The sequence below is a fragment of the Seriola dumerili genome, unplaced genomic scaffold (genome assembly GCF_002260705.1).
Source record: "Seriola dumerili isolate Sdu_G_001 unplaced genomic scaffold, Sdu_1.0 BDQW01000035.1, whole genome shotgun sequence".
NCBI lineage: Eukaryota > Metazoa > Chordata > Actinopteri > Carangiformes > Carangidae > Seriola > Seriola dumerili.
The window spans coordinates 1,020,117-1,046,932 of NW_019174290.1; the positions used below are offsets into that span (position 1 = coordinate 1,020,117).

The 26,816-nt window shown below is 40.9% G+C and overlaps 3 protein-coding genes across 3 annotated transcripts in view; 2 read left to right on the forward strand and 1 right to left on the reverse strand.

Moving 5' to 3' along the window:
* The first annotated feature begins 380 nt into the window (after nt 1–380).
* On the forward strand, nt 381–13,977 carry txndc11 (thioredoxin domain containing 11). Its single transcript, XM_022738302.1, has 13 exons — nt 381–637; nt 2,933–3,029; nt 3,199–3,318; nt 3,776–3,873; nt 5,504–5,633; nt 5,889–5,982; nt 6,330–6,442; nt 6,585–6,788; nt 7,715–8,420; nt 9,956–10,143; nt 10,686–10,798; nt 10,901–10,981; nt 11,488–13,977. The coding sequence occupies exons 1-13, from the start codon at nt 513–515 to the stop codon at nt 12,014–12,016; spliced, it is 2,598 nt and encodes an 865-aa protein (XP_022594023.1). The 5' UTR covers nt 381–512; the 3' UTR covers nt 12,017–13,977.
* Nucleotides 13,978–15,726: 1,749 nt separating this feature from the next.
* Nucleotides 15,727–16,254, forward strand: litaf (lipopolysaccharide induced TNF factor). The gene is made up of 3 exons (XM_022738055.1): nt 15,727–15,751; nt 15,861–15,993; nt 16,140–16,254. The coding sequence occupies exons 1-3, from the start codon at nt 15,727–15,729 to the stop codon at nt 16,246–16,248; spliced, it is 267 nt and encodes an 88-aa protein (XP_022593776.1). The 3' UTR covers nt 16,249–16,254.
* Nucleotides 16,255–18,655: 2,401 nt separating this feature from the next.
* Nucleotides 18,656–26,816, reverse strand: part of msln (mesothelin) — a 29,628-nt gene continuing 21,467 nt past the window's right edge. Inside the window, exons 45-65 of the mRNA XM_022738160.1 lie at nt 26,685–26,773; nt 26,289–26,416; nt 26,042–26,169; nt 25,811–25,928; nt 25,427–25,645; nt 25,150–25,320; nt 24,288–24,437; nt 24,127–24,191; nt 23,904–24,033; nt 23,570–23,655; nt 23,339–23,468; nt 22,701–22,891; nt 22,494–22,584; nt 22,271–22,400; nt 21,994–22,184; nt 20,867–21,028; nt 20,652–20,788; nt 20,023–20,162; nt 19,786–19,880; nt 19,451–19,694; nt 18,656–19,225 (exon numbers count right to left, since the gene is read on the reverse strand). Of these exons, the coding sequence (XP_022593881.1) occupies nt 19,134–19,225; nt 19,451–19,694; nt 19,786–19,880; nt 20,023–20,162; nt 20,652–20,788; nt 20,867–21,028; nt 21,994–22,184; nt 22,271–22,400; nt 22,494–22,584; nt 22,701–22,891; nt 23,339–23,468; nt 23,570–23,655; nt 23,904–24,033; nt 24,127–24,191; nt 24,288–24,437; nt 25,150–25,320; nt 25,427–25,645; nt 25,811–25,928; nt 26,042–26,169; nt 26,289–26,416; nt 26,685–26,773 (2,887 nt within the window). The 3' untranslated portion in view covers nt 18,656–19,133. The remainder of the gene's footprint in view (nt 19,226–19,450; nt 19,695–19,785; nt 19,881–20,022; nt 20,163–20,651; nt 20,789–20,866; nt 21,029–21,993; nt 22,185–22,270; nt 22,401–22,493; nt 22,585–22,700; nt 22,892–23,338; nt 23,469–23,569; nt 23,656–23,903; nt 24,034–24,126; nt 24,192–24,287; nt 24,438–25,149; nt 25,321–25,426; nt 25,646–25,810; nt 25,929–26,041; nt 26,170–26,288; nt 26,417–26,684; nt 26,774–26,816) is intronic.

The window sequence follows — 26,816 nt, forward strand, 5'->3', positions numbered from 1 at the left end:
CATTCAAGAACGACCGCCCTCTAGCGTTCTACGGTTGTCGTGGCAGCAACGGTTGTCACCATAACAACGTAGGAACTGTCTCAAAAGAGCACGTAAGACTCAAAACGCAAAAGAACAACTAAGACAAATTAAAACACGATAAATATTTAGACCGGCTTTGCTCCACCTTAACGCGAGCCAGTATAACTATCAATCATATTTTTTTCAATCTACGTTTCGATCACGGTGTTAAACTTACCGCGCGTTTTTTTTAACCGCCGACAACATTTCATAGAGGACCCCCCGACGTGGTTGTTGCGGAAGTGAAAAGTCTACGTGGGGAAGAAAGGTTGGTCTGACCGTGTTTGAATACCGTACACACGAGCAGCACAGATGTCCAATCCAGGTTAGCTCTGTCTCTCGTCGAACCAGTCTTCCTCCCAACCCACTCCCCCCCCCCTCTCAGTTAGGCAAATGGACGCGTTGAGCAGCCGGGGCGTATAAATGGGACTGAGAGCCGACGACAGGCTGTAATGCTGCGCCGGGTGCGGCAGTCTCTCCGGCAGGTGCTGTTTCTGATGGCCCGGAGACCGGATCTACTCTGCGGGGCTATCGTGCTCGGCGTCCTGCTTATACTGGCTGTCAAGTTCACATGCAGGTAAACTAGACCGGCTTCTGTTAATTTTCTGTTAGTGTGAGCTTGTTTTTGTTGAACGAGGGTAACATGAAAACTACTGAACAGTATAACTGAACGGGTCACTGAGAGATGTTGTGGGATTAGTAATCTGAAAATTAGCTGCTCATTATTATAATCTAGTCATAACTAGGTCTTTATTAAGTAGTTACGTTACATCTGACAGAAACTGACGTGTGCTGTAGGACAAGAGGATTAACTGATGCCTTAAACCGTTTAAACAGACGGTGTACTTCCATAGAGTGTCACTGTACTCCATTAATTATGGATTCTCGTGAAAGGTTTTGGCTTCTGTATTTGTAAATGACCTTAAAGACAACAGTATAACGATCAACTCAGCCCTGTCATTAAGAAAATTTGCAGTTGGGGCCCCACTACTGACCCCTCCACCTATCACCCTCTGAATATGAACCCTGGCACCTCCAAGTTCCCATTGAGTCTTGTACAACCAGACCTCATGTGCTGAAGCAGTATACACTAAGTTGGCAGTTTATTATGAACACAGGTAAAACTGATGCGGCCAAATACAACAGTGCAATACATCCTACATCCATGAAGGATTCAGTCTTCTGTTTCTGTATGAATGATTGTTTTGGATGATGTAGTCTGCGTTGCTTTTGAACTGCGTTGTATTATGTTGACAGGTGTTTCAATTATGAGTCCAACCCATTCAAATCGATAAGGGTAGGCTAAACAACACACACGCCTCTTTGTATGACGCAGTACGATTCAACAGCATGACAACAACATCTAAATCCAAGTTCACTCCATGTCATTTGGGTCTACATTATTTGATTAATCACATTTGTCAGAAATTAGTACCACCGAAGCTCAAAATATCCATATGGGGTCCTCCATCTTCTGTCCTGTGGCTCTTATGTCGTAGAGGGACCCTGTGTCAAAATCTAGTTTTAAGACCTTAATTGTTGTAGTTTATGTTGAGCTGCTTTGTTTTAAAGTTGTGTTTTATCAAATTGCTTTTGCTTTTTCTGTGTCTCAAATAATGAACATACAGAAAGTCTCAGGCAAGGCTGCACTGTTCCACCATAGGGAGAACTGTAAGGCTGCACCAACAATTGTCTTTGTACTCGAGCTGCAGCTTTAAGTCAAACAACAGAAGAATAATCTCTCTTTGATAAATGATTTGTGGTTTTGATTTTTTTTTTTTTTGATTTCTTTGGTTTCACTTTTTTCTTTTATTTGAATATTTTCCGGTTTCCTTTGTTTTCTACAATAGTAAACTGAACATCTTACTTGACTGTTTATCTCTCAAAACAAGACATCTGAAGACATAAATGTGGAGTTTGGGAAGTTGGAATGGAAAGTTTTCATTTTACTGACCTTATGACTTATCAGTCAAGTAATGAAACTGCCATGAATAGTGGGAGTCAAAAGGGGCCCAACAACAAATCTTTGCCCTGTGGTCCCACAGGAGATTAATCTGACCAAGGACAAGAGGATTAACTAATGCTTTAAACCATTTACATAGATTGTTTATTTCCCAAGAGTGTTACTGTACTCATTTAATTGTGGATTTTTATGAAGATCTTGGATCTTGGAGATCTTTTACAAACAAGCTACTCAGCTCTGTCATCGTTCCAGTGAATCCAGCTGTGGAGTTTCAGCTTGAAACATTGAAACTGAAACAAGTTGCAGACAAATTATCACAGGCACATCCTGCCTCTTTATCCTGTTCAGAAGAGGTAGAAGTATTGCAATCTTTTAACTTAGGAAAAGTAGTAAAATTATTTATGTCTAAAATATAGTACAAATAAAAGTTCATTCAAAATTAGAGCTGCAATGATTAACCGATTGAAAACAAAATGAATCAACTAGACTGAAATGGTTAGCAGACTGACAAGGCTGAACCAGAGTATGTTTGGCACTTTTGCTTGATAAATGACTTAAACAATCAGCTGATTATCAAAATTTGTCGATAGACTTATTGATTGAGCGGCTCATTGTTTGTGGACTAAACGCACACACTCACTCGGTGAACCCAGCTATGGAGCTTGCTGCCAGAGAGCTTGAGACTTTAAACAAATTGCAGACAAATGAGTTCAGGGAAATCCTTCTTCTCCCGTGGTTCAGTGACTGTAGTTGTGGCCGATTTTATCGTTGGAATAATTTTTTTTATGTATGGTAACACTGATGCCAAATGGTGCCAATATTGTCTCAGGATGTATATTGCCATACCCCATATTGTTGGTGTCATTATGAATCTTAATTTACACTAAAATCTTTTCTTTTTCTTTCTAGCCGTGCCAAGAATGTGGTGGCAGCGGCTCGGCCTCCGGTGCGGTTCTTCTCTGCCGAGGCCCCGGTAGTCGACCTCTACTTGGGTCAGCTGGACCAGGTGAGAGTCAAAGACATAGACACCTGATACTAAATATGTTTTTTTTTCTCAGAGCATTTAAGCTACAAGTCTTAGTCCCTGGTAGTAATAAATTCAAGATCATGAACACAGACAGAATTGCAGCGATTAAGTCTAGAACATGTCAACAACATGAACATTTTCTCTCCAGGTGGAGCGTCTGAGGAGTATGGCAGAGGTCTCTCTCATCTTCTTCTATGCACCGTGGTGTGCTCACTCGATGGCTGCCCGACAGGAAGTGCAGCAGGTTGCTAAGAAGCTGGCCAGACAGGTACAGGGCACCTGAGGTCACAACGAGCACCACTCTGCAGGATTATTTAAATACCAAATAATAACCTCAAGTGACTGACAACGTATCAGAAAACAAGGGCTTATTGTAGTAACATGCTTGTCAACTTACAGAGACACGTCAGTCATCTGGAGGAGTAAATATAACTTCTAGGATTCCATAAAGTAGGGGCTTGTTGTCTGAAGTGCTTATGCAGAGTGGTATTTAATTAATAATTATACTGACAAAGAGCAGCGTAGAGCTACTCAGTTTATGTGGGGTTTATACAAATCTGTTGGAGTTATAAAATCAAATCAAGCCTTAAATTCACAATGAAAAAGTTATTAACAAGATAAAGCCTTAACTCATACATGGCTGAGAATGGAATCACAACATACTCTGTCTGGAATTAGTTTTGTTTCTTTAACCCTGTCTTTCTGTCTTCCTCACACAAACACAGGTGCAGTTTGTGGCTGTGAACTGCTGGTGGAGTCAGGGGAAATGCAGGAGGCAAAACCGCTTCTACCAGTATCCCATCATCCACCTGTTTTATCGAAGGTGAGACAGAGAAGACTTTAAACATTCGTAGTAGATGGTAAAGAATTGTGGGAAATGTGCCAGACCAGCATAACTGTATTCTACATGCATGACGTAATAGTTATGACTGCTGTGACTTTTGAGAATATTTTCCCTTCACGGCTCAGTAATGGTAACTAGCCCATTAACTGAAGTCTGTCACCTCCGCAGTTTCACTTGTTGGTCTATTCTGTATTCTGTTTCCCTGTTTTGGGAGGTTTTCCTTATCTGACAGGACAGAGGGTGTGAAGATTTTGAATTGAAAATAAAACTTTTGCAAGGCTGATTAAACTCAAAAGTTTGAAAACTGCATTGTTTACTTCCATGTTCACTTTGCTAGCAGTCTTATCTTTCCTGCCTTTATTTAGTGGATTGCTGCGTTTCTTGTTGCGTTTCCCAACCCTAACCCTGTAGATCACTGGAATAGCTTGAAACTACTGGCAGGTGTATGAGTCCAAGAACAAATGAAACAGGAACACACACTTAAAGCTTTGCTCCATAAGACCCATATATGGTCAGAAACTTCCCAGGGTGCCTTTATCTCTTATCTTACATTCATTACTTTTACTTCTAAGATTTTTGTTGTCTTACCACTGTTTTTGTTATAACATTTGTAGAATGGATTTTCCGGATGTTTTCCTGGCTTTAACTGTTTTAACCAATTTTTTAAAAAAGTGGCTCTTCAGTCGTCGTCAATGTGATATATAGACCACCAGAGTATCTTGGTCGACTGTAGCTAACTTGCTGATATGCTTGAATTGTTTTTATGACAGCTTATTTTTTATGTTCATTTTCCAATAGTGCAGGAATAGAAGTACAGCATTAACCCTTACATGGGTAAATATAGTTATGAACATCTACGGTCTCCATGGAGACACCAAGAATAAAACTAGGACTGATCCATATGGGCGGTTGTACAATTGATGCAAAGCTGTAACTAAGAAAAGTTTTAATTATTGATTCAACTGCTGATTTTTCTTTTTGAATAATTGTTTAATTATTTTGTCTTAAAAAAATAAATAGTTTTGAATTAATAAGAAATACAAGATTTATCAAAATTAGCTTCCAAATGTGAAGAGCACAGAATTCTGTTGCCTTTCATTTAATCATTATTTATACAGTTCATGACAACTTAGTAGAAGTCTGGGGTGATATCTTCATCTTGTTTTGTTGTTGTGAGGCCTCCACTGTGAAGCACTTTGAAGTGCAGCATGTGTAGTCCAGTCAACTTCATTTATGTAGTCCAATATCACAAAAACTACCAAAGCACATTTGGGAAAACTCCCCAAAAAACCTTTTAATGGACCCCAGAAGAGCAACAGTGAAGGGATCCTTCTTCCAGGGAGGATGGATATGTTAAACATGTCACATGCACAGAATAAAGTTAGTAAATTTTCAATATGGACAATTAAGATGACAAAATTCTAGATAAATTGTAAGCACAAGAAGAATGTGATCCAGAGAAAGTTAAGCAACTTTCATGGGTATTCATGTTTTAAAGTGTAATTCCAACATTGATGTTTAATAACATCTTAACTTGTAGAAGTGAGCTGTTAGTGGAAGATGACCTATCTGATCCATAATGTTGTTTGTCTTGGTTTCTGTGCTGCAGGTTTGGGCCTATAGAGTACAAAGGTCCATTTGTGGCTCCATATGTGGAGAGTTTTATCCTGAGAGTCATCACACCGCTCACTTACCTCCCATCAAGAGCCACAGTTGAAGAGTTCCTCTCCTACCACGAGGTATTGTTTGGCGTCAGGCCATCTGATGGAGAGTTGGCAGAGAATCACCCACAAACTTTATGCTGGTCGATTTTTGTACTATAAAGAGTTGTAGTTGTGCTTTGATTTTTACTAAGTCTCTTGAAGAAACGACCTGAATGTTTGAATTTCTTGGTGTTAAAAGTGTGTTAGAAAATCTTGGGTGTTTTATTTGAATGAAGCTATGTTACCATGTGATATCATTTGATATATTCTGTGTGTCTTCTGTATTTCTAGCCTCGAGTGGTGGGTTTCTTCCAGTTTAACTCCTCTCCTCAGCCGCCTGGGTACATCACATATTTGTCCTCTGCCCTGCAGGCCCTCAAAAGGGGTAAGAAGTGATCATACAGCACTGAGACCAGCTCTTACTTCTGAAACAGTAGTCGATGAATCAATTAGGCGATTGGCATTTGATAAATCTGCAACAAATAAAAATGCAATGAATGTGCTTAAAGAAAAAACGACTCAAAACGATTGACTAATCAATTTATCAACTAATCATTGCAGCTATACTCTCAATATACTTGGTTTTACATCTCTTCTTCACACAAAAATAAATACTGTGGGCAATGTCTATGCAGAAGTCCTGTGTGTGTTTCAAATATACTGTAAGTGAGGATAGAAAGGACAGAATGTTTTCATTCTTCTCTCCTGAACTTTGCTGTTTTTCTGGTGCAGATTACCGTGGAGTTGTGCGTTTTGGGGTTGTGACCAACAAACAGGTGGCTGAAGCCATCTCGCTAAAAGAAGATGAAACAGTTTACCTCCACAGAAGACTTAACTCCTCTTTGGTAAGCAATGGCATCAGACTACGATGGACCACAAAAAATGGCTAGAAAATGTGATTAACCATGGAATAAATTCTAATAGAATTCTGGATATATACTAAGGCATGTCACCGGCATCGTGCTGTACGTTTTTCTTTATTTTCAGATTTTCCCCCGAAGGGAACGTAACTTCACGTCAGAGGCCATCTGTAGCTGGGTGTTTGAACACCATGAGACCGTCCTCCAGTGGATGCAGCCCCCAGGAACAAAGTCCCGCCTCCTGGAACACGAGCTGACTAAAGGTCCTGCATTGCTGCTGTTCCTGCCACACAATCCACTCGGGTCCAAGCCCAATCCCATACTACAGCAGGTGAGCAGTGATGTGATACAGTGCGCCAAAGCATCTCATTTAATTTCCTCAAGATAGGTAGGTTTCTTTGATACTGGTCTAATCTGGTTCTAATCCTACCTAAACCGTAGATCGTACCTTACTTTTGTTGGAAATGCTTCATCTGCTCATCTCACTTGTGGTGTGCTACAGGGCTCAGTTTTAGATCCACTACTGTTTTCTGTTATAACGCTTCTTCTTGGGGACATTATTTGCAACTATAATATTAAATTAAATTTAGAATTTTACATTTTTATGCTGATGACAACCAGGTGTTTGCATCAATAACACCTGGTGACATTGTCTTGTTCGTCTCATCAACTGCTGTAAGAAGATTAAATGCTAGATGTCCTACAGTGTCCTATAGCTAAACAATACAATATTCGGTTCATCTAGCTTCATTCAGTTTCCATAATATCCTTGTCAGTGACTTTGTTAATAAATGTTAAACCTGTAGCTAAACATCTCCTATTCCTCTCCAACCTCAGTTTTGATGCTCAAGAAAACAAGGTTATATGTCCTCCTTTCTCTACTTAAAAAACATTCCACACAAAGGTTTCCTTTCCATTCCTAGTACCAGGTTAGTAATTAGAGGTTACTAACTTGGAGGTTACTTGAGGTTGTCGTGTGATTTTTATTTTTTATCTTTTCCTTTTTTCTGTACATTAGTTTAATTTACTTTGTTTTACTTTACTTTGTGAACCACAAGTAACTCTGTACATGTTCTGTACAAATAAAATGAATCATTTTTTGTTGTTTTTTGCCACAGTTTGTATTGTTTTTATTATTTTTATCTTATTTCCTTTGTTTTGAAAAGTGCTATAGAAGTTATTATTATTATAATTATTATTACTGTTGTTGTTGTATTATGTAAAACTCTCATTATTATACTTTTTTTTGTCTTTCAGATTGCTGACATTGCTGTGCGTTATCATTCCTGTGACAATATTAACCACTCCAGCTTGGACAAAAACTCACTGTGCTGCCAGTCTGTTCTTCTCCCAGAGTCCAGTACAAATGTGTGTGAGGTGTGTCACAGCTTGTCAGGACCGAGTCTGACCAGCTCTTCCATACGCTGCTCGTTCCCCTCTGCGGCTCAGGGAGGAGACGTGTTGCAGTTTTATCTCAGACACTGCTGCCTCCACCAACTACCTGCCCCCATGTCCATAAAAACTTCGACCTCAGAGGGCTGTAGCAACCTTCTGAACAGCTACAGCCCGTTTAGTCAATACAGTGCCTGCTGCAGAAAAGTAGAACCTCAACTCAATGAATCACAAGCCAAAGAGGGGCCAGACGTACAAAGAGTTCCCCTTACACCTCCTTGGTCGTCCATCCCTCCATCTTCTGTCCCTCAGCAGGGAGGAGATGGCATCACAGGGCTCCGCTGTCAGACCAACAGGACGCTCAGGTTTTATGTGCTGGATGTTGCTCTCAACTGGCCTCTAGCGGTGAGGCTCGGGGCAACAGGCAACAGGACTGCTTCTCTTCACCAGGAGGCCGGTACACCAGGTGATGGGAGCAGTGACAGGTCGTTTGCAGCTATTGTGAACCTGAAGGATGAGGTTCATTATGTTCTCCATCGCAGCCCAGCAACCACACTAACAGAGTCTCTGGGTAAGACGAGGACAGAATCATATTTACACTCAGTGGCCACTTTAAAATCTAATGCAACAGCTCAGCCATAAACTCTACCTTTACAAAGATAGTAATGTTCATGTTAATGTTTTGTTTGATTCTGTAAGAGAGGTTTTAATAATAATCGTTCGATGGGGTCAACAGTGTACATTTCAGCCAGCCTCTCCTTAAAAGTGTTCTTTAGGTGCATTTCCACCACAGGAACTTTCCTCTAGTAGCAGGAACTTCTGAGGAACTTAGTTCCTCAAACTATGTTCCCTAGTGTCTAAATTAATTTTTGGGGAGAAATTTTACCCCTCAAAAAGTCTCCGTCCAGGGGGTTGGTACTTTCTAAAGGTTCAGGTACGCTACCATTTCCTGCAGCATTGTTTTACATCCAGTATTTTTAAATGTTGTTTTGCTTGTAGTTTGTTGCCGACAATAATGAGGAAATGGCAGCCCAACAACTGAGTCCAGCCTTTGTTGTCTATTTTTGGAGAAGGTGACATTACATACACATATAAATGATGTGAAAGTGGCCATCGCGCTTCTGACACATCAGCAGTCAAAAATCTATTATCCAATAGCTTAGAATACAAAAGTGATCTCCAATGAAATTATGAACTTTGTGTTGCGCCTGTTGATGGTTTGAGTAAACTGTAGTGAGCACACTTTGTGCCTGCTGGGAAGTTGAGGAGTAAAATCACTGTCTTCGTCTGGCTTGAGTTACTGATTCTGTAAGCGGCTCAAGGTTTGCCACAATTTCAGCACATCACCCAAGAATTATGTCTGAGGCAAACAACCGACTTTCATATCAGCAGATGAGCTGACAGGCTTAGTTTCATGGTGTTTTGCATACTGTGCACATATAGATGCTTTCAGGGAAGAGTCACCACAAATTTGCATTGAAAAGGATACAAGGTATTGTGACCTTTTAAAGTATCTATCTGATGACTTTTTTGTCGTCAAAATTTTAACTTCTAATTATGTTGTTTTAAGCTCCTACAGGATGTATAATGAAGTCACGGCGAGCTGCGATTTATTGTTTCTAATGAACAGTACAGCACAGCACTTGATAACTGTCTAATGTCACCAAAAAGGCAACAAACTGCAGTTGTGAGTCCTGACCTTCTGTTCATGCTGCTGCTGTTGTAAAATTGTGACTGAAATCACACGACCTTCATGTCGTCCATTTAGACTGTATTTTATGTGGCTCGATTTTATACATTTAGTGTGATAAGTCTGGAAACAGCAATGCATAGAGACTGAGAAGAACAGTAATAATTTAAAGTTATAAGAATAATAAAAGCTGATTCACATTTATTCATGTCTTTAAAACTACAGGTAAAGGCACTGTTTGAATATGATCCTTATAGTAACTCTCTGTTTTCATGGTGTGTGTGTGTGTGTGTGTGTGTGTGTGTGTATGTATGTGTGTGTGTATGTGTGTGTGTGTGTGTGTGTGTGTGTGTGTGTGTGTGTGTTTGTCTGTGTTTGTCTGTGTTTGTCTGTGTGTGTGCGCGTGTGTGTTAAAGAGGCCTTCATCAAGAACTTCAGTGCTCCCTACAGTCTCTTGCAAAGACACTTAGTCGGAGAGGAGAACAGGAAAGGAGGTGAGGAGGAAGCCAGGCGTCCAGATGAACGCCAGCGGATATCTCCCCGCCCCCTCATCACAGAACTGACCACCTCCTCCTTCCTGCCCTCCGTCATGGATCTTCAAAAGGTGAGAGAAAACTCTACAATATCTGTCTGGCCATTACACTCTCATCCCGTCCGCTCTGTATCCATTTGTGCATTTGTGTGAAGGAATTTAGCGACCGTCCCAAACCAGTTAAAAGAGAGAAGAAGAAGTTTATCATAATACACTCGCAGTGCACCTGCATCATTTCTGACACATCATTCTCCAGTATATGTGCCAGAGAATGGAAGAAGCAAAATTTACAATTAAATTTGAATGTTTTTGTTAAATTAAATGTTTTTGCATTATCAGATGTTGTTCATGTCAAAGACACAAACACACACAAAAACCCAATTCATGAAGTTAAACTAAAGAAAATAGTTTAACTAATAGTTTCACTACCCATTATCTTACACTTAATCTTACAATCACACTCAAGTTAAGTTAACGTTTATTGCCATTTAACAAACTGTTAAAAAATCTGATAAAAACAATATATATTGAGTGCAGGAGGTGAAATAACCTTAACATATTCAAAAAGAATGAATCACAAAGACAAATATAAATATGTGTGTGTTCTCCTGTAGGATGTGCTGCTGTTCTACTACACTCAGTGGTGTGGGTTCTGCTCCGTTCTCAACCACATCATCATCCAGCTGGCCAGATTACTACAGGGAAACAGCACCATCACTGTGGCCAGGTGTGTTTGACTGTTTATGAAGGAGTTGTGGCACTACTCTGTAGGAGTAAAAGGAAAAGTAAAAATAATATAAATATATACCCACAATTCTCTTCTGCGTAGGGTGAATGTTGCCCGCAATGACCTTCCCTGGGAGTTCATGGCTGATCATGTTCCCTCTATTCTTCTCTTTCCCAGATACAGGTGAGAATAATCTCTCTGACACACACACACACACACACACACACACACACACACACACACACAGACACGTGGATTTTCAAGTAACACCTGGTCAAAATTAGAGGACACTGCATACAGTATTCATTCAGTTTTGACTCATGCTTGTTTGTGTCTTTGTTATATATCTACATATCTTATTATTTATATGTTTTGTTGTGTGTAACATTCATTTGCTGTTTATATTGTTTTGTTGTACTGTATTTATTGTTGTCATGTTATTTTGCTGAGAACATCTGTCTATTTTAATCTATTTTACCTGGGATAAATATAGTAAATATTAATAGATATGGTAATATAAAAAAAGAATACAATAAAATGAATAATGTTATAACCCCCAAAAGAAAACTGATCAAAAGAAGAAATAGAATTTTACAAAACCATTTCATCAAGATATAAGATATTATTATAAATAAATTCTAGTAGAATTGTTTTCACCCTTGGTTTCCCTCTTTCTTCTTCTCTTCAAGAAAACATCTGAGTGTGAAGTTTCCAGATGACCTGCCCATCACGTTACCCAACCTCCTTCACTTCATCCTGCAGCACTCTGGCTCCGTGCATGATGCAGACAAACCGGTGACATCATCCGTCAACGCCAACGGTTCAGGACCCAGCGCCATCCTCCGCGCAGAGTTCCTGGCACTCAAGCGCGAAGTTCAAGCGCTGCATCACGCCCGCGAACGTCTTTCCCAACAACTGGCGCAGCTGTGGCGCGACAACCGGCGCCTGACGTTTGACACTCGCAACTTGGAAGCCGAGAACGGCGAGCTGCAGCGAGAGATGCAAAGCTTAGAGGAGCAGCACCAGGAGAAAAGCCGGCAGCTCGGGGAAGCGGTGAGACGACTGCAGGAGCTGGCAGACACCTCAGAGAACCTGCTGAATGAAAACACGCTGCTCAGGATCCTGCTGAGGGCGCTGAAGGACAGGACGGAGGCCAGAGAGCAGGCGGAGGTGGAGAGGAAAGAGGCAGAACAGAAAAGAAGCCATATGGCCTCCTGACCACAAGTCTGCAGGGAATCCTGAGAAAATATCACAGAGACGAGGAAGAGAGAGGAACCAGGGCCAGGAAATGAAGAGAGGACGGAAAAAAGCTGTGATCAGACCTGAGATGTGGTGAAACAGGACAAAATGAAGCTGAAATGAGGAGGTCATGTGAAACCCACAGGGCAACGACCAAGTAGATTTTGTCAAAAGAGAAAATGAGGATGAAAGGACAGTCGTCAATCTGTCGTAGAAGATCAGAAGGAAAATAAAGGCTGCTGCCAATCACGACAGAAGTGAGGAAACGTAAGAGGAAGAAAGTAGCGAAGGAATCAGCAGAGACAGAAAACTCCAAAGTGCTGTGATGATCGTGGGCTCATCCACTCTTAGAACAAACAAAGTGTGGGAATTCAGTGCCAACCGTTCAGTTCAAACGACTCATTTCTGAAAGATGTAATGTCTGTTGACGGGTGAAAACGTAACCAGAGTTAAACTTTCTAAAAAGACTCTGCAGCCAAATTCTCTACGTTCCCTGAATGAACATAAATCCTCATATAGAAAACAATATTCATGTCATGGCCTTTTCTATGACCAGCAGCAACAAATATAGTCCTGTCACTAAAAAACATTGAGGGAGGTGAACTGACCTGTAGCCTACTACACATGGTAAATGTAGTATAATGTACATTTCCACAGCATTAATTCCACCAGTCCAACAACAGAGTCGTGTTATTCTCACCACTCCGCTGCTCACTTTCTCTTTTTTTAACAGAAATAATATTTTCACACTCCTGATCCCTGTTGTTTCTTCTCTGCCCTGCTCCTGATCAGTGCTGAGCTACTCTCAATGCTTCCCCGAGTTTTTTTCACATTAAAAGCCTAGCTATGAAAGGAAGGCAGCCGGACTTTTAATGTGAAAATTCTGGAGGTGTTGAGGTAACTTCTTTTTACAGGTCCATAAATTCCAGTTTGGTTCCTGGAAAGAATCATATATTTTGGTAAGCTAGATGTAAAATGTCAGTGATCAATTGGTACTTCCTGTTATTTCTAAATGCTAAGCTAGCACAACCTTGAGACTTTTATTCTGAAGGTAAGAGGGGAACTTCACATGCAACATGTCAAATGTGTCTAGAAACTCACAATTCAGTATGAATAAAGAATAAAGTATCTAATAATAAACAAATGAGTAATACATTTTCAATGGGGTTTGAAGGGTACAGCTTCTTTCATGGAAATCCATCTGAAAATCAATAATAAACTCAAGTAATTGAACTAAAATAACAGCCTCAGAACTTTGTCTCTATATTTCCTGGAATTAGACCAAACTACATGTTTTTTTTTCCCAGGAAACTTGAAAGAAATGATTAGGAAAGAGCAAACCTGTAAAATAAAGTTCAAATCATGGTGGCTTAAAAACATTGCTCAGGGGGAAAAAACAAAATGGAACGTCTGACATGACTCTTGCTGTAGGAATTAGTGCTGTGGAAATGTTAATTATAGTTGAGACAAGACAGAAGTAAACACGGAGGAGGTGTTGTGTTGGCGTTGACTGGGGAGCAGGGAATCTTGGAAATAAATGGTTCTTCTCTGCCACTGAGGTAAATATAAAAGCCACTATTTGAGAATTAACAGTAAGCTCTTTCCTGCTGCTTTACAATCCTTTAAATTAATGCACAGTAGAAGCTTAATGCGTGACCATAGGTTAGTGATGTAGAGTTTGGCTGCAGGAGAAAGGGCTACTAATGGAGCTGAGATTTATTTAATCCTGAAGACATGGCACCTGCTCATCGAGCAGGAGGTGAGCTTATGAGCACTTCCTTTGTTTTGTTTTTTTGTTGTTTTTTTTTTGAAGGGGATAAAGTTCTTTTGTTAAACTGATCTATTTTTACAGGAATCCTTGAGTCACTAAAATATAATTTCTGTGTAACTATTCAGGTATTAAGAATGAGATGCTGCAATTGTTTACATGTGAAATATTGCACCTGTTTTTACTGATTAAAAATCTTTCATCTTATCGCTGGCCTGTTTATATTGCGGTTGACATGCAGGATTGTGCATTCAAGGTTGGATGGTGGGTCCAGGTGGGCGGAGCTTGCAGACGTGAAAGAGTGGTGACTGCTTTGTTGTGACATCACAAAGTTACAGAAGTCCTTACAGCTCATTTTAAGACAGTTTCTGAATACAGGCTGTGTGAATTTCTCTGTGGACTGAGCACTTCAATACTTTCACAGTGTTAATATAGAACCTAGACCTGATCTATAATCGAAAAAGGACTTCTACCTTTACACTATAAACGACCTTTAAAACAGCTGCTGTGACTGGAAAACGTTGATGAGATTAGTGACATTGAACCACACAGTTAAATTTGATAAATGAGCTCAAACTGTTTCGATGATGCCCCCTTCGGGCCCAAGAATATGAATGCAGTTTTATCCTTTAGGGAACGTAGAGTGACAACAGACTGGCACTGTGTGACCATGAATCCAGTTCGACTGTGTTCAGCAAAGACGTAAATGCCAGAATCTAATTTGGAGCAGCAGGAGCATGTGCTGTTAATTTAACTCTCAGTGAAAGGTCGTCTTCAGTTAGTGTCATGCACAGTTAACCTCTCACTTACAGAGATGTTTCTGTTTCCTGTTCTTAAAAATACCTCAAGCTGCACTCACTGTTTGTCTTTATTCTTCAGTTATATTTGAAAATGGTGATTTATATGGTGTTAGCTGCTTTGGACTGAGACAATACAAAAGACAACAGTAGTAATTATTTCCCTTGACAACAGGGTAATGAGGGTAATGGTAGGCTGGATTTACATTGAAGATTTGTAGGTTATTTTTACTTAAGCATGTTAAAGTTTTAAGTTTACTTTCATTGCATTAATGTAAATCTACATGTATGCATTGAACATTAAAGTAAAGCACAATAGTGTTTCTCCCATAGGCCACTTCAGTGAAAGAGAGGGTTAAGAAAAAATCAAACAAATGTGAACCCAAAGTATAAATATAGAAAAAAATAACGTACATCAAAATCCCTCTCATGCACAGATCTGGAAAACGAGAAATCTAAAATACATCCTTGTTTTGGGATAGGGTTGGGTCAGTGAGGTTTGCACAGACGATTCAAGCCGATCTCATGACTTCTGTGGAAGTAAACGAGGTTGGCAGAGAAGGTGTCGCCCACACTGTGGGAAAACTGTCCGATCTGCAGTCACACATTCTTCTACACAAACTGTAAGTACATTTAAATAAGTTACGGTTGATTTGTTAAAGTCATTGTCTCAGTATTTATAGGATTTTAGTAGATATTTTGCAGATAGTTGTCCTTGTTTTATTGTGAACTTGTTTGCCCTACGAATCAATGATGCTTAATCCTAATATACTGTGCATGTGTATATCTCTGTTTCATGATACAGATAAAGAAGATTTACACATGTATTACTATTTATAGTTATTATAGTTACTGTACATATTAATTAAATTAAAATTAAGCATTTATTCTACATATACATATTCATTTTGGAGTTCAAATGCAAGATCATTTCTTTAAGGTTTCAAATTATTATGTTAAGGCTGTAGATGATAAAACGCATTTATGATCCCTATAATTTATTTACAAATCATCCACATTTGTAAATCAGTTTGTTTTTTTTTAAAAATGTATGCATTTGTGAGTGAGTTCATGTTGTGGCCTGTTTTTACTGTCACCTTTGATATGAATTGTTCACAGGGAAAATGGCAAATGTACAAGTGCCTGTTGGTGAGTCTCTACTCCTCCTCACATGAGCAGCCGAGCTCTAATTAATCTAAATTAATTCAATTCAAAACGAATGTGCCTGCCCTCACCTCTCCCTCCTTGTTTCGTGCAGTGACAGTCGGCCCATTGGGAGACAGTCCGGTTCAGATTGTCTGTCCTAAGTGCAATCAGACGGTCCTCACCAAGGTGGACTACAACGCCGGTTTGCTCACCTACATATTGTGTGGAGGCCTCTTCTTCTGTGGGTAAGAAGGCGTCACTTCATCACACTATTCACCAAGAAAGAAATAGTTGGATATTTAATAGTTCTTTTTCTGTTAATTATTATTATTTTAAACTTTAAAATAACGTCAATTTTCAAACGACATATTGAACATGTTGTCCTCTCCAGATTTGTTTTAGGTTGCTGTCTCATCCCGTTCTGCGTGGACCGGCTGAGAGATGCCAAGCACACCTGTCCTACCTGCAAGACTGTTCTTGGCGTGTATAAACGCTTATAACTGATGATAGAGCTGCAATGATTAGTTGGTTAATTGATTAGTCAATCAACAACAAATTAACCATCAATTATTTTGGTAATTGAACATTTATCAAATATATTTTTTAAGCATTGTAGCGTACATGTGTGGCCTGGCATCAGTCACAAGCCATTAAGGAAGTTCATTGTAAGGACAAGCAGAGTTACGGACCCACAAGTGACACTTTGTGACTCTTCCCACCATCAAACTATCAAATTGATAGAAAACAGAGACAAAGGACCCCTCTTCCACAAACAGACCATGCTATCAGCATGTCCGAACGACACAGAACCAGACCAAAGGTCAAAGGGTCAGCTCCAGAGGATTAACCAATGGACACCAGGCAACTGGAGAATATAGGCAAAATCTCCAGTTTGTAACAGTAAGATTTGTCTAATGATATTTGATTGTTTCTTGTATAGGACAAGTAACAACAAAAGGATTGATTAACACTAAGGTGTGAATCCTGGCCTGTCTGTGCCATGCATGAACCCACACACACACACGCACACACACACACACACACACACCAACCTCCCTTCCTCTGTCCCTCTCTAGATAAGAGTCATAAACTACGACCCACATTCCAATCCTGGGTAGTGACCAGCAGAGCTCTCTTCATAGACATGTGTAAAATTAAATATCTAGCTGTTCTGTAACTCATGAGATGTTCCTATGCAATAGTTTAATCCCAAACTTCTGTCCCATAGAATGTTTGATATGTAACATGTAGATTTTAAGACAATGTCCTTCATGTGACCGTACTGTCAGCATCCTTCACCCGAGGTAACACACACTACATGACATCCAGCATGTCCATATTATTATTATTACAGTCAAAGAACTGCTGTGTAATCCACATGTATAGACTATTAGCTTTAGGAAATGTTTATATTGTTGTTTAATCAATTAATCACTTTTATCATGATTAATTCCAGGTTTGAAGGATGTAATATGAAATCAACACTCCTATTACTCCTCTCTGCCATTATTACTGCAAGTAGTTTTCTGTTATTTCATTTAATGTTTTGTGGTCATGGTGGAAGACGGATGTACGAGTTTATAAGTAAACTCTAGATTTAAATTATTCCAAAGTTCAGTGGAAAATTACTCTCTTCTCCAAGTGGAAACACAGGAGAAGATGGGTGACGCCCCTGAAACATGCGCCAGCCCCCAGGGGATAAAACAGTCGTGATCAATTCACACATGTCAGAAAAAAGAAAAAGAGGAGAGAAACCCAGATGACAAGAAGATGCGAGAAGCGAGAAACGAGGCTAAAAGCTAGAGGCTGAAAATCTGAAGCTAGAAAACAGAAACTAGAAGCTGAGATCTTTGCTCAAAGCTCAGAGTCCCGGCTCAAAGCCCGGCTCTGTAGCCATGGAAACCCTTAGCTCTAAGCTGCTCGCCACAAACTCATGGCTCTTAGTCATTTTTGCACTTTTCGCGTCCTTTATTTTTCTTTGCCACAAGCTCCAAGTAACATCATTTTTGTCTACATGCGCAATCTTTTACTTTTATAAGCCAAGTCAAGACCAACTGAACCGAAACAACAGAAGTGCCTCAGAGTCATTTTTGTAACTTTTAATCATCATCAAATTTTCCTTTTTGAAGGTTTTGACAACTTTGGAGTCATCTGGTTAACGCCAGTCTCCTCTAAAGTTATCCAGCCAAAGTGAAGAGCATTAGAGTTTATTTCGCATCAACCCGCAAGGGACACGCATGAGTTTGTGGCTAGCAGCTTAGAGCTAAGAGTTTACATGGCTACAGAGCCGGGCTTCTCTCAAAGATCTCAGCTTCTAGATTCTGCATCGTTTTCTACTCTCTAGAAGAGAGTAATTCTCCACTGAACTTTGGAATAATTTAAATCAACGAGAGTAAATTCTAAAATATGGCGTTAACGCTACAGCATAAAAGCCAAACATTTGCTGGTTTCGTGCTTCTTAAATGTGAGAATTTGATGCTTTACTTTGTCTACATGATAGTGAACTGAATAGGGCATTTTCCACATTTTCCGTTTATACATAACAATATTAATCATGAAAGTAATCATTAGTTGCATCACTAACTGATATGGTTCCCTACTCAGGGTTAAACTTATAGCACATTCACCGGTCAGCAGTTTCCTCCCGAATGAACCAGTGTTGAACTCAGTAAATTGAATTATGCTGAATCTGACAGTAATAAAGATTTCCACTGACACTGTTATATGTCGACTCATGCCTCTTATTCAGTTGTTATTTGCAGCATTAAGTTTTGCAGTGTTAGAGCGAAGACTTCACAGCTCAAACTGTGTGTTGGTGCAGATGAAAAAATAATGTGACCCTCTCGTAACTTATTCCCTTTTCATCCGTGACAATAATAAACTGTGACCGAGCGAATGATGAGCTTTGATGATTATGCAAAGATAAACAATATGCATTTATTATTGATCTCATAAATCTCCAGGCAAACTGTTCATTTTCGAGGTCAGCCTGCTTAAACAAAGTGCTATGTCAAAATGGAAATGCAGCGTTACAGTGAGACGAATACAGTAGAAACTGTCACCTTCATTTTTCTTCCTTCATTTCAACAATTGAAACAACTGAAGCTTCAGGAAAAGGGATACTAACTGACTGAGAATATATTATTTACATCTATCATGTTGTTATTGCACCATAATATATTTTATGCATAGTAAGCAATGTAATGTCGTATGTAGCCATTATATGTCACTTATGGTTTGAGGTAACCTTGGCTGTCTGCATCACGTCTCTGACATTATTTCCTTCTACTAGAGATAAATACAAAACAACATTATTTCTTCATCTTCTCCACTTAACGATTCAGGACGGTGTGATTAAATAATTCGCCATGTGAGTCCTATTTCTTCACAGAGCGATGTGCTGAGAGGTGATGAAGAGCGTGAGGAGGAGGAAGAGGAGGGAGAGGCCAGCGTCTGCTCGGATGCGGACACCGTCACCTAGAAAACAACACGTAAGAGATCAGTAACACTATTTTCTCCATTATTTAATTAATATATCACATTTCTAAAGTATTTATCTAACATCAATGCATCTAAACTATTAGAGAGTCCATGTCCATTAACCAAAATAATATAGTGTGAAACTCTCTTTTTTTCTCTTGCCTTTCCGTAGACGAAGGGTTTGGCTAACAGGAAATTGTTTCCTCAATGGTCAATGCTCACCTGTGGTGGTAGAAGAGCTCGCTGTGGATCCAGACCCAGCACTAGCAGTGGCTGATGAGCTGCTGGCAGCAGGAGCGTTGGTGGTGGGGTCAGCTCTACCTCCCACGAGACCCACTCCCAACGTTTCGAGCTCCGACTGGAACTGCCTGCTGATCCAGCTGCGGACCAGCGTTTGGTTTTCATAGGACTTCAAATCTGCGAGGTTGGTGCCGAGAAGACCTTTAACCTCGTTAACGGTCAGGCTCTAGGGAGAGAAGAGCAGAGGAATGTTAAACTCATGCGCAAAAAACACACACACACTTATTTTATTTTAGTCCAGCAGAGCATAAACTGACCAGTACAACGTTCTCCTCCAGGCTGGTGAACGTAGCCAAGTCCATGCTGACGTTTGAGACTGACAAACTTCTGACAAAGCTTGAATTTGCTCCCCCTGCAGGCCGGGAAAGAAATGAGCGATGAATACAATCATTAGATAGTGAACTCAACTTTACTTTCAGGTTTTTCTGCATGCAGTGTGGATGTGTGTGTGTGTGTGTGTGTGTGTGTGTGTGTGTGTGCGCGCGGTGGCCTACCCATAAAAGTTTGTATGAGCTGGTAGAAGGGCACAGAAATAGTTGAGCGGGTGTTTTCTCTAAATGCTTGTCTGGCGATGGTGAACAGTTCTGTCTTTTTCTCTGTGCTGCAGCTGGTGACATTGAGGGCGTTGGCGTCTCTGCAAGACACAAACACGCAGAGTTAGAGACAGGAAGTAGGTAAGAACAGCCCCCAAAACTCGTCATATACTTGACAAGGACGTGAGGGGTACAGCCGGTGCTGGGAAACCATAAAAATAAATGGGGATCCCTCACACTGGAATCAGAGTTGCCTTCAACATCTATTATTTTGTAACATCATGATGATTTAACGACACTCATATGTGCCAGATCATCCTTATTACATGTTGTGTGCCTGAGGAAAACCCATGTTTTCTGTTGTATGAGAAAACCACATCTCTGGTGGGAGGTACCTGAGCTTTTTGACAATATCTACTTCTATTAGTCTAAAAAAAATTGTTGTTTATTAAGAAATGTTGCGCTATGATCAGAATAATGGAAAGAGGAATTAGCATTTATACAGCAACAGTGATGAACATTGTTTGGGTTTAGTGTCACAATACCGGTGTAACAATCCTCCAAACACACGCATGGCCTTGACTTCTTACTTGAGGCTTTGTTGGGAAATGTTCTTTAAAACGTCGACGTCCAGGGAGCACAGGTTGACTCCTCCGATGGCGTTGAGCTCTGCGCCGCCGAGTTTATTCCCCGCTTTACTCAGATACTTAGAGATGACGGCTTTAGCCTGGACGAGGAGAAACATGCATTCATGAGAACAGAACACAGAGCAGAACACGCTCGACTTGTTGACTCGTTTGCTCACCAGGCTCGGGTCCCACTGCCCGTTGGACGAGTCCATCAAAGCGGCGAGTGTGTCGATCTCAGTGATGCTCCACTTGTTGATGTCGTCAGCAGTGGCCAGACGAGACGCAGGGCCTAAGAGCTGAACCTGATCCTCTGGGATGGTGGAGGTGGCGGCGTAAGCCTATAAATATGTGTGTATATATATATATATGTATATATGTTATGTTTCGCCTGGCAGAGAATCAGATAATCTGTTAAAGGTTTTCTGTGGAGGTTTATTTGCATAAAGACACAGCGAGTGAAGAGAAGAAACGGAGAGAGGAAACACAGAGCTGTGATTATGTGTCGGAGTCACTCAAAGTGAGGAAACTACAGAGTGTTTGCACTGCAGGTATTTTCTTAGACACTGCTCATTTCACACTCTCAGTTCAACGTTTCATTGTTTTCCCTAAACGGTGAAATAGTTTTATTAGCTCCTTCTCCTCCTCTGATGTTTAAAACCAGTTAAGATCCATCTTTTCCTTCAGATTTTTGTTTGTTTGGTTATTGGTGCAAAATATTATTTAAATCAAAACTCCTGGTAGAAACTTCTAACTCTCTTGTTGTCGTGTTCATGGCTCCTAGAAAGTCTGAGATCCGATCATCAGGAGTTTATTAACCGTTTATTAACATCCACTCAAGTTTTCATTTTCCGTCTTCAAGGTTAATTCCACTGCAGCTTCTCTCAAAAAGGAACAAAATATATAATCCCATCTTATAATAAACATAATCATCGTGGTATGCAATAATATGCATCTAATGGCAAAGTCAACTCTGCTGTTTATTTTGCCCCGTGGACTTGTACTTGCAAAATCAGTATCTTGAATAATCCTTTAAATATTTCACATATTTTTACATTTGTAATTTGGGTTTTTTATTTTCATTGTGCTTTTATTTTCATCTTGAATAACTGTCTGCATGTTGCTTGTTTTGTTGTTTCATCCTTGTGAAGCACTTTGTAATGTCTGGTATTGATAAGTTATTATTATTATTATCATCATCAATTCTGTCTCTTACAGTTATCTTTTTATCTGAACCACCTGAAGTCTTATCGCTCAATTCAAAAAGGCATTAGCGAACACACCCTCACAGGCTTCCGTCACCTACCTCCCGGAGCTTGCTGAGAACGACCTCGAGGTATTCCACCTGGTCCACCTTGGCAGTGATGGCATCCAGGTTGTCGGCCACAGTCGCGGCGCTGAGGCAGCAGTTGAACTGGGTCACATCGTCGTAGTCGAAGGGGAACGTCTCGTCGCTGATAGTCACCTGAGTGATCGTGCCCACGGTGCACTCGTTGACTGAAATACAGGAGAAAAAAAAAAACAGTTAAAACAGGTAGATTCCTGATGAAAGAGTGAGCGGAGGAGATGAGCGAGAGGCTGACCTGTAGATCGCTTTGACCTGTTTCTTATGGACAGTCTTATTTCGCTCTTCAGCCTCCTCTTCTTCTGTCTGCTCACTCCGCTCCTCCTGGCTTCTCTCAGGAAGGACCTCAGGAACCTGCGCTTCGTTTTCTGCTCACAGGAAGAAAAACAGGTGCATGATGTTTTTTTTAAAAAAAAAATGTCACCTCATCTACTAGATGAAGACATTTGTGCGATACTCACTTTGTCAAAGTTTTCATAGAAAGTTGAGGTCAGATACAGCGGTAACATCCCGAGGTCCTCCAGAGTCTGTCGATTCCATGTCGATGGAGCTCTGGTAAAACAACAACAAAAAACAATGTAAAAAAAAAAATGAAAATGAAAAAAGACAAACACCAACATTTACTGTTTTATGATCTTTTAAAGAAAAACTGAAAGTTGCTGACGCACCCGAACTGTGTTTTCCCGCCCAGCAGCAGGGCCTGAGCAGCTGAAGCTTGAGCGTCAGTGAGGTCCGGGCAGTTCTTCAGCTTATCCAAAACAGACGGGTCAGAGTTCTCGATGTAGGACCCATCCAGAGTGCAGCACATGTTTCCCAACACCAGGATATTATCGCTAGTCAAACTCGTGTTTGTGATACCCTTAGAAAGTAAAGCAAGAAAGAACAGGATTACTTTACGTCATACATGCTTTAGATGGGTGGTGTGTTTGTTCTGTTGTTTGTATTTGTATCATAAAATACAATAAAAATAAAATTTGAAATAATAATTCTTAATAGCATATTAATAGAATAATAATAGAATATGAACTAGAGATCTTCTTCTTGAATTTCAGTCAGTCTTCTTGACTATGGACTAACTTAAGATTAATTTCAGCTACATATGTTAAATAAACAAGTTCAACAATATTCCTGAGAAAACCAGTTGAAATTTAGTTTAACAGGCGACTTCAGTAAAAAACTTAAGAAGAGATGTGATGCTATAAACTCTCTGTCCAACACATCAGTTTCATGCTTTGTATTGGAACAATGTTAAATTGTATTGTCCCTATTAAATGAATAAAAAAAATGTGTTGTTCGTCGCTCTCACCAGGCAGCTCCTGGCATTAATAAACAGATCGGTACGTTTGTAGCTGAGGGCGGAGGAGAAGACGGAGAAGTCTGCATCCGCCAGCTGTTCGAAGTAGGACCTGCAGCTGGCCTGTGGCACCAGAGAGTAACTGTGGAGGGAGACGGACAAACAGTAACTCGCACGAACGTTGCTCTGACAAAACGTGTTTTTAGCTTCAGCCCAACACAAATACTAACAATCTAAACTCACTCATAGTACAGCAGCATATCAGGAGGATAGAGGTCGAAGCTGGTGACGTTTGTGTCGTCTCTAATGTAGTTGTACATGCAGGTCAGCTGTGGGTGAGATCAACAACAAGTCAGAATCTCTCCTTTAGTGTGGTGCTCAGCAGTGATTTGATTATTCATATTTACCAACCTAAATATATGTGAACATTTACAATATTCTAAAGTGTATAAAAAGTTGGAATAGAGCCTTCACAATGGCTATTGGTATTTGTAGTCCCCTGAAATCTAACTATAAACGTCCTCATCTTAAAAAGGTACTGATCTATGATATCATATCTTCTCCCAGTCGCTCTCACCTGAGACTCCACCAGCACCACCTTGTTGCTGCCTCTCCTCCGACAGGCTCTGACCAGCCTCCTGATCTGCACTGTCTGAATAGTCCTCACTCCGGTGCAGGTGAACCCTTGTAGCACAGAGGACGACAAACTACACAAACACACACATACACGCAGCACGTTATGTACCACTTGCGATCCACCTGCAGGACATTTTCCGCCTGAAACGTCTTTAAAAACTCACTTGTTTGGACTTCCCAGCTCTGCGGTTGCACTTTCCACAGCTATTAGATTGAAGAATAACTCAGCCTAAAGGAAAAGATACAACAGGTAATGACATGCAGCAGGTGTATTGAGCACAAAAGCGTGTATTTCTCAGTTGCAGCCCCCCCCCACCCCCCTTACCTGCTGCCGTTTCCATTTCTTCTTGTTGAGTGTTTTGATAACGTCGTTGTTATTTGAGAAGCCCAGCAGCAGAGCTCGAGGGATCTCAGTGGCTATCTCATCTGGAACGTTCTGTATGATCACGTCGCTGTTGCTCTGCACGGATATGATCTAGGAGAAGACAGTTACATCACTTTGTTAAAACTCTTTACACCTTTAGACAAATTGGACATTCCAGCTATTTATACGGGACATTATTGTTGTGTGTTGCATAAATCAGGGTAAGCTCTAGAATCAAGCTGTGATCAATAGAGGCTTAGGAAACAGACGACACAAGTGAACCTCTGTTCTCACAAGGCATGCTGGATCTAGCGTCTTGCAGACAGCGGTACCTTTGGCTTCTTTACACCCACACAAAGAAAAAGAAATATCAACGGTTTTCTAAGAATGGTGCAAAAAGCAAAACGCTAATCCTTATCCCACATTATCTCACATTATTATCCCAGTTTTGAGTCTTATTCTGGTTGTGATCACATTTGGGATATGGTGTTTACATGGAACATGAGAAACTTGGTTATTTATGTATGTAAATATATGTGTGATCAAAACAATATCTGATCATCTGATTCCTCAGCCACTACGTTCTTCACCAACACAGCATGTTGAGAAACCTGGATGAGGTGTTTACACGCCGCAGCATCCTGGTTTCTATCAGAGTTCTCCAAAACCTGGATTTTGAAGTTTTCTTCCACCACTTTCCCCCTAACCCGAATCGAGGGGCCCGAAGAGAGAGGTGATTTTATACATACAAATAAGACTAAAAGGCAACTGTTCTACATTCATCTATCTTACAAATCCCACAGCAGAAATGTAACTGTCATACCTGAGTAACGAAGATCTGCTGGACGATCTGTGGAGCCGACATCAAGTTCAGCAGGAACGTAGGATTGTTAGATGCCGTGAGAAGCTGGGAGCCACTGATGCTGCTGAACACTGTTGAAGGAACTCCCACGACCAGAGAGCCCAGCATGAGCAACGACGACGTGCTGTTGATCTGGTGAGAGGAGGAGAGGACAGCATCACCACTAAGAAAACTTCAGACAGACAGACAGACAGGCAGGCAGGCAGACAGACAGACAGACAGACAGACAGACAGCTACCTGCAGGGCCCCTGAAGACATCAGAGACTGGATAATGGCCTTGGCCTGACCTTCGTTCCAGCCCATCACACTGCTGAGAGTGCTCAGAGCAGCGAATAGGTCCTCAGGCTTTATCGCCTTGATCTGGCCTGTGGACATGCCGGAGCTTTCGTTGCCCAGGGCAGCGATGGCCGTGGCGTCAATGTTGTCGCCGAGGTTACCCGCCAAAGCTGCAGAAATCTACGATGACCGAAGAGAAAAGCGTCAGTTTCGGAGTAAAAACACAATGTGGTGCCCTTCGTATGGATTCACATCATTTTCTTATTCTTTCTATTATTACAGATTTTTCCTCGGTAGTAGAAAACTGTCCCGCTGATGCAGGTGTGCTCTGTGTGTTTTTATTACCTGTGAGTCCAGGTCTGTACAGAGAGTGGTCAGGTTGTGCAGCACTATCATACTTTCTTCCGCAGTCAGCTGGCTGAACGCTGGACCGGGAGCGACACAGCGAAACACCAGAGGCAGACTGCAGAGAGAGAGAGAGAGAGAGAGAGAGAGAGAGAGAGAGAAGAATTGATTTTAGGATGGAAAAAAACACTCGGAGGCTATAACACACACATTTCACATGTTGAGACTCACAATAAGGGGTTGAAGTTGCTGTCCTGCTGGTAAACGAGCTCGGTGTAGTAGTTGGTGAGGTTGAGAGGGAAGGAGGAGTGGTTGAAGAGGGCGAGATTCAGAGGGTTCACTGTAAACACCTGGATAACCTGCAGGGAGGAGGGAGCGCTATGAACAACATTTATCCAGCCGTCACCAGATGTTTCTTTATTCATTTCAATCCCAGTGGACAAAAACCTGAGCTGTTGTTCAGGAATGAGTTCAGTACCTGCGCCGATCCAAACATCTGAAGATCCTCCAGAGTGAGGAAAGGCAAGAAGGGGCCGATGTACTCAGCAAACCAGGCTGTAGAGTTCAGCTCTGGGTCGCTGGGATTGTAACATCTTGGCACCGTATCTACAACGACAAGTTATAAATATTTCAGTGGAGATTTTACACTGAGCAGAGAGATAAATAAAGAATAAAAACACAATTTAGAAATATACAGAGACTGATTGTTCTCCTGACAGCTGTGAATCATTTAACGCACTTCAACCCTGTGCAACAATGCTTCATATGGGCCTGACTCGGTGCCGTGGAACCGGGCCTCTGCTGGGCCAGGACAAACACAAGCGTGTGGCCCATGTGTTTTAAAGAGTAGCGCTGCGTGACTCTGAAGACTGACCTGAGGTGAGGTAGGCACTGACGGTGTCGAACACATCTCGCCTCCCAAAGTCTGCAGTTGTGTAGTTGTATTCACCGAGAACTGAAACACTGAAACAAAACAATCAGAACACATGATTTGAAAACCACTAAA

Excerpts from the sequence above, each read along its gene's own strand:
- litaf (XM_022738055.1), top strand. The coding sequence starts at position 15,727 with ATGGCAAATGTACAAGTGCCTGTTG. Across the intron at positions 15,752-15,860 it reads AAATGTACAAGTGCCTGTTG|TGACAGTCGGCCCATTGGGA; the intron begins GTGAGTCTCTAC and ends TGTTTCGTGCAG. Across the intron at positions 15,994-16,139 it reads GGAGGCCTCTTCTTCTGTGG|ATTTGTTTTAGGTTGCTGTC; the intron begins GTAAGAAGGCGT and ends TGTCCTCTCCAG.
- txndc11 (XM_022738302.1), top strand. The coding sequence starts at position 513 with ATGCTGCGCCGGGTGCGGCAGTCTCTCCGGCAGGTGCTGTTTCTGATG. Across the intron at positions 3,874-5,503 it reads ATCCACCTGTTTTATCGAAG|GTTTGGGCCTATAGAGTACA; the intron begins GTGAGACAGAGA and ends TCTGTGCTGCAG. Across the intron at positions 6,443-6,584 it reads GAAGACTTAACTCCTCTTTG|ATTTTCCCCCGAAGGGAACG; the intron begins GTAAGCAATGGC and ends CTTTATTTTCAG.